This window comes from Myotis davidii, unplaced genomic scaffold (assembly GCF_000327345.1).
Source record: "Myotis davidii unplaced genomic scaffold, ASM32734v1 scaffold1203, whole genome shotgun sequence".
Classification (NCBI taxonomy): domain Eukaryota; kingdom Metazoa; phylum Chordata; class Mammalia; order Chiroptera; family Vespertilionidae; genus Myotis; species Myotis davidii.
The window spans coordinates 1,048,916-1,055,531 of NW_006294353.1; the positions used below are offsets into that span (position 1 = coordinate 1,048,916).

At 50.3% G+C, this 6,616-nt stretch overlaps 1 protein-coding gene across 2 annotated transcripts in view; it reads right to left on the reverse strand.

Moving 5' to 3' along the window:
* Window positions 1-6,616, reverse strand: part of TPM4 (tropomyosin 4) — a 22,967-nt gene that overhangs the window by 4,478 nt on the left and 11,873 nt on the right. For both annotated transcript variants that reach the window (XM_006768452.2, XM_006768453.2), the window contains exons 3-6: window positions 5,506-5,639; window positions 3,137-3,254; window positions 2,499-2,569; window positions 1,520-1,595 (exon numbers count right to left, since the gene is read on the reverse strand). In XM_006768452.2, coding sequence (XP_006768515.1) covers window positions 1,520-1,595; window positions 2,499-2,569; window positions 3,137-3,254; window positions 5,506-5,639 — 399 coding nt within the window. The remainder of the gene's footprint in view (window positions 1-1,519; window positions 1,596-2,498; window positions 2,570-3,136; window positions 3,255-5,505; window positions 5,640-6,616) is intronic.

Below are 6,616 nucleotides of genomic sequence, written 5' to 3' on the forward strand. Positions count from 1 at the left end.
GTGAGAATTTACCTTAGAAGTAATAGTACATTTCCTGTACCTTATCACCCATCATCCTATATATATAAAAGCCCAGCGACTAATGCCAGAATGACCAGAATGACTGGTCAACCAGTCGCTATGATGCGCACTGACCACTAGGGGGCAGACACTCCACTCAGGAGCTGCCCCCTGGTGGTCAGTGCACTCTCACAGGGGGAGGGCCACTCAGCTGACTGCTTGGCTGACCGGGATGAGCGGCTGCTCCCACAGCAGGCAGATCCCTGCAGGCCACGCCCCACACCAGTGCACGATTCCGTGCACAGGGCCACTAGTTAGTTGATATTTACCAACTGCTTGCAATGTTGCTAGATAGTCTCAGTCCCATTTTACAGATGAGTAAAGAGGTCATTTGTCTTGGGTCACATGGCTATCAAATGACCAAGACATGAGACTGGAATCTGACCCTGGAATTTGAGCTCCCGGCCATCATTATGTTCTGCAGCCTCTTTTAAGGTCACCTCCTTAGGACACCTTTCCCAACTTTCCAAGGTGCCTCTGTTGAAATTCCAAAGCACATTGTTATCTTGTTAGTCTCTTCCACTTGACTCTGAGCTCTCACAGAAGCAAAGGCCACATTGTCATGTACGCCTGGATTGTATGTATTCCCCAAATATTGGTATCAAATATATGCCAAGCACAAGGCTAGGACTAATGATATAGCTCTAAACAAGTCAGCTATGGGACCCAATTCTTAAAGTTTACAATCTAGAAAGGAAGGCATGTAATTGAGTAATTATGATGGATGAGATCAATCATCACGATAGGAGAAGATGTAGGTGGGACTATGAACCTAGATGAGCAATCAGGGCAGGCTTCTCAGAAGAAGCTGTTTAAGCAAAGGCCTGAAGGATGAATAGGTTGTCAAGCAGAGAAAAAAGGAAAGGTTGCTTCCAACAGCAGGTTTAAAGAACTGGCAGTGATGAGAGAACACGGAATTCTTGTGAAACTGAAGTTCAGTGCTACTGGAGGATAGTAGGAGGAGGGTGAGGAAGCAATGAGGATGGGGAATTCAGCAGGGTAAGCCAGAGAAGACTACACGTTACTCCTAATGTGATTCTATCCTGTAGTGACCACTCTGGTTACTGTCTCAGCCTAAAAAGCCCTATCCCACTTCTGATATCTGCTGCTCAATCTTCAATAAGGTATTTCTGGAAGAACCAAGGGATCCAAGTGAGAGTGGGGCTCTGTATTTATAGGATTATGCTCAGATCTCTCCAGGAAAAGCCTGACCAGGCATTAATCTCACCTTCCATGTCTACCCTCATAAGAATTGGAGACAAAAGATGGTGCTAAGACCCCATGAAAGAGGGAAATCCAGCCACCAGACACCTTTCTGTGGGGAAAAAAACCCAGCAGCGGGGCACTAAAGCTGCTGTTAGCCAATACAGATCCCTGTTGCCCTGGCATGCTCCTGTGTACCTCTGGGGAAGGAAAGAAAAAAGTCCAGCCAATCACCCTCTAACTAAAGCCAACCAACCTTTTCAGAGGCAGCCTCCAGCGATTTCAGGTTGTTAGTGACATTCTTGAGTTCTTCTTCCAGGTCACCACATTTTCTGCACAAAGACAAAGGATTTTCATGTCTTATCTTCCCTTACCGCAGGCAATCCCCCTAACAGCAGTCCTCCAGAGGAGGAATCCACACTGCCTGGCGCCCCCCACAAGGAATGCGGGCAAAAGGTTAATGGCCTTTTCTGAGCTGGAGCACTGTGTACTTAGCAAAACCCTATCATGCCAGGCAAAGGCGCGGCAGGCAGGCTGCGGAGTATTGGAAGGTTTATAGAGTGCTCCTGGGCTCCTGCCAAGGCTGAGGCAACAGGGACTTGTGGAATCTATGATTGATGAGGCTGACTCCGGAAGGTGTAAGAATGAGATGGAGAGCAGGAGGCTGGGAGACAGCAGTCTACACCGGACACTACAGGAAGCAAGCCCAGAATGGATTTGCACAACCAGACCCCTTTCAGCACTGTGAGATGCTCTGTGGAGCTGGAGGGCCCAGGGAAGAGGAATTTTTATATTTTGGAGCTTTCTGGATTCTGGTCAAGCTTCTTACCCCCTCCCCCGCCTGTCAGGGTTAATGTGTCATGGCCAAATAATGACTTCAGAAGCAAAGTATTTAAACACTGGGTGGGAGGAGGGGAGTGCTGCCTTCTGTAGGTCAGCTTTCTGTAAAGAAGGCACGCCTACTGAGATAGTCTCTCTGGAAGAATGAGACTTCTCTGCTACCAGCTGTCTCACTCCTACTTCCTAATACCTTTATGGTTAGAGTCAAGACGTGAACAGCAAGGACAGACAGTTGCCACCTCTCTCTGTTGGCCACAGAAGCAAAGAGGAGCTACAGAGCAATGAGTCCAGATGCCCATCCACTTGACCAGAGGCCCTGGTTCGTGTAAACCAACTACCTCCAGCTCTGACCCAAAGTTGAGCTGGGCCCCACTCAGTTCTGCTCTGCCACTCACAGTTCAGACACCTCGGCACGCTCCTCTGCTCTCTCCAGCTCGCCCTCCAGGATGACCAACTTACGAGCTACCTGCAGAGACAGAAAGGATCATCGGAGACTGACCTGCCGCCCCCCCCCCGCTCTCCCCCCAATAGCCACATCTAATAGGATGCCCTCCCAGTGCAGACAGTGAGGCCACACCCAGACTATGCCAGGGGCTTACTGCTGCTGCTTTAACTCAGTCTGGAGAACATCCACATTCTCTCCCTTAGGTCCCAAGAGTAAGGCAGACAGGAGGGGAAGGAAGAGCTGAGACCATGGATGCAGGCAGGAAGGGGACTGAAGACCCATGACCAGGGACCACGATTTCCAATTTTAGCCAAACTGTACTGAAATACCCAGCTGCGGGACAAAAAGTGATCTGGTCAGCTGATTTCCCCACCAAGTCAGACAAGCGTCACAGAATTCCCCAGGACCTTTTGGCATTGTGGAAGATACAGTTCCCAGCCAAGTGGTGTCTCTGGAAAAACAGATGTGGATACAGATGGACAGCTGACCTAACAGAGGACTTCCTTTGGGCAGCCCCAGGATCTCCCTATCACACATCCATTTCCTCCCGATTTCCTGCTGCCGCCGCCATCTGCCAGCCCCACTCACCTCCTCGTATTTGCGGTCAGCCTCCTCTGCAATGTGCTTGGCCTCTTTGAGCTGCAACTCCTGGATCTCCATCTTCTCCTCATCTTTCATGGCCCGGTTTTCTATCACCTTCATTCCTCTGCAAGAACAACCTTGTCATTACCAACACAGACACAGTACCACCTCACCACACACCTCCATGGACCTGCTCATCTAAGCACTTGTCAGACATCTGCCAAGAACCAGACTCCAAAGAGGAAATTACAGAGCTGCTCACATGTCCTTTTCACCCTTACTGAACGCTGGGTACTGCTCTAAATGCCTTAAACTTCAAAACCACCCCATGAAGTGGTAGGTACATTGTCCCCATTTCACAGAAGAAGAAACCAAGGCACAGAGAGGCAAAGTGACTAGTAAGTGCAGAGCTGGGACTCAAAGCTGGTGGTCTGACTCTGGAGTCTGTGTTCCCATTCTAAATAACCTGACTAGTAACAGGATGTATTTGTACTCTGTTACAACAGTGTGATTAGAGATCTGGGCCAGCTTGGCTAAGGAGAGATGAATTCTGTTGCAGTGGGGGAGGTGTCACAGATGTTCCAGAAGAGAGTCCACAAGTGAACAAGGGAGGGAAAGTTATTCTTCAGTGAGGGAGCCACACAAGAAAGCCCCAGAGAAATGTCAACACAGCAGGAGGTCAAGGTGACTGGACTGTAAGGTGGGTGGCACTTGACAGTTTCAAAAACGAGTGGAAACTAGGATGGTGAATGGATTGTAGTGGGAAGCCCAGGTAAGAGTGGGGTACCAACAAGGTGAGGGGTGAGGAGAGCCTGAAGTGGATACCTCCTGGGGACAGCTGGAAGTCTCCCATGATTCAGTTGGCTGACCATGAAATGGACTCTCTCTGGCCAGTACTGCTTGGAGTGATCCAGGTAAGATCAGCAGCTCCAAAAAGGCTGACCCAGGATAACAGAGCAATGTGTGCAGTGCCCACCCAGAGCAAAGGAGCACACACTTCTGCTGTCTAATAAATACTTCCATTTGGGCTGTCACTACCATTCTCAGCTGACTGTCACAACACGCTGCACAGCTGTACAAGGCCTCAAGATCAGCAGGTGAGCAAGCTTGGAAACCCTCTGCATTTCTGGAGAGATCAAAGTGGCCAGCCCTAGGCCATGTAACAAGTGGCAGCAGGACTTGAACCTAGATTCTCCAGCTTCTGAGTGTAAAATTCCTTTTACCAAAAGACATCAGTCACCAACAACAGTGTCACCAAAAACTTCTGGTGATACAAGTGAGAAGCAATCCCAGGCTTTCCGGGTTTGCCCTGAGGACATCTTCAAAAATGAGATATCCAGCCAGGCTGGTCTGACAGTGTCCACAGACAACAGCTAACCCAGGCCCCAGGCTCAGCCATGAGCACCTCACAGGATCCTTCATATTTCCCATAGCATCCCCTCCCTCCCGCACTCTTAAGTGGCTAAAGCAGAGCCTGCCCGGGGGTCTGGGGTCTACACCCTCATTTTGGCCGTTCCACTGCACGGGAAGAAATTTTCTGCTAGGGCAACTCCCAGGGTCCATCTCCAAGTTACCCAGCCCGCCCCCCACCCCCCCAAATTGGTTTTTAATCTCCAGTTTATGATCACAACAGCACATTCAGGAATGAGTCCTTAGGAGGAATTCATCCTGGAAAACCACGGTGGATGGGTCAAGTGAGAATTCTGGTGGGATCGTGGTAGACACGCAATGACCACCAGCCTGGCCCACACCGTCGCCACCCAAGGAACCCATTTACACCACAGAGACAGGTACTCTGTGAATCCCACAGTCGGATGGAATTGTGCCAGAAAACTGTCTCCAGAAGACAGAGCACCCTGCTGGACGCCCAATGCAGCGCTCATGCCTCAGAGGTGAGGAGCACTGTCAGCTCAAGTTTGTGCATGTCCCTGACGTGTTTAGCTATCTAGTAGCCCAAAGCCTGACCAACAGCATTGTTAACAATCACATACGCATGGCCTGTTCCAAGTTTTTACCTGACTCCTCCTCACTTGACCCCAGAAATTGATGTCTTGAGAACATGGATGAGTTGCACAATGGCTTTCAGACTCTGCAAACTTATCAGCATTACAGTCATACTTGCAGTTATAGCTGCCCCCCTTTTTTTTACCTCCCTTTGCCTGATGGGAGTTTTTCTCCATCATCACCACCGCCAAGACAAACAGCTCTATACACAGTGTGAAGGTTTTCAAGACGCTGCCGTGCATTGTATATATGTGCACATGCTCACATCATGTGATTACACTCTCCCCCCAGGTCTGTGAGGTCAGCCATCCACTCAGATCTCCATTTCCCAGAAGCCGCCACCAGTGCCACTGGGTTCAAAGCATCCTTACCTCTCGCTCTCATCGGCAGCCTTTTCTGCTTCCTCTAGCTTCTGCAGGGCCGTGGCCAGTCGTTCCTGAGCCCTGTCTAACTCCTCCTCAACAAGCTGGATGCGTCGATTGAGAGCTGCCACATCTCCTTCAGCCTGGGAGGTCAGGGGTGCAGCCAGGTTAGGAGGCAACAGGTCAGCAGTGGGAAGCCCCCACTCACACACTAGCCTTCCCTCAGCTAACATGATTCCCCCTACCAGAGCCCGTCCAGGAATCCAGGCAGTAAGGAATCCACCCTTTTCTGGAGAACGTGATTAATTTCCTGTGATCTTCCCTGAAAACATGAGGGAGCACACGCCACTCAGTGATGAGGGGGTGTGTCCCAGGACAGGATGGGTGGTCAAGTCAACACAGAAGAGAAGTAAGTACACCATATGCTGTGAGAGCAGTGCCGGCCTCTCCATGCCTGGGATTCCTAGAGAACAAGGCCACCGCGGACCTGGCTCACCCAGTCACCCCGATGGCAAGATAAATGCAAGAACATGGAGCCCTCAGTAAAATCCTGGCCATACGCTGGGGCGCGGGGGGCAGGCAACCAAGATGGAACACCATCCTTAATTAGGTCTGGCTGAGAGATGACAGGATAACATATAGAAGAAATCTTGGTTACAAACATGGAAGAGATGTCTGAAGAGTGTCACTGGCTTTTCAAGGTGTGTTTCCCCACAAGGAAGATCACGTGGTGGAGTGTGCATAAAAGCAAGAACTCCGGGATCAAAAGGTGTTGGCTCGCTTTGCCAGTTTGTAGCCATGTGCATTAGGCTGGTTGCTTCACGGCTCTGAGCCTCCCTATATCCTATCCCTTCCCTGTCTTGCTTCCTCACACAGCTGCAAGGACTGTCAATGAAGGGCAAGGCGTCGTACCTGTCCTGTGGTTAAGTCCCACCGAAGGGCAGCTTTACGGCCAGGATTTCATCTCATTTAATCCTCGAGTATCCCACCCATTTTACAGATGGAAAACAGAGAGGCCCGACTAAGTGACAGTTCTGGTTAATGTCACAGAATTGGGAAGGAATGGCCTCTTGGGCACCAGTCCAGGGTTCTTCCTTGCTCCCTGAACCTTGAAGTCCTG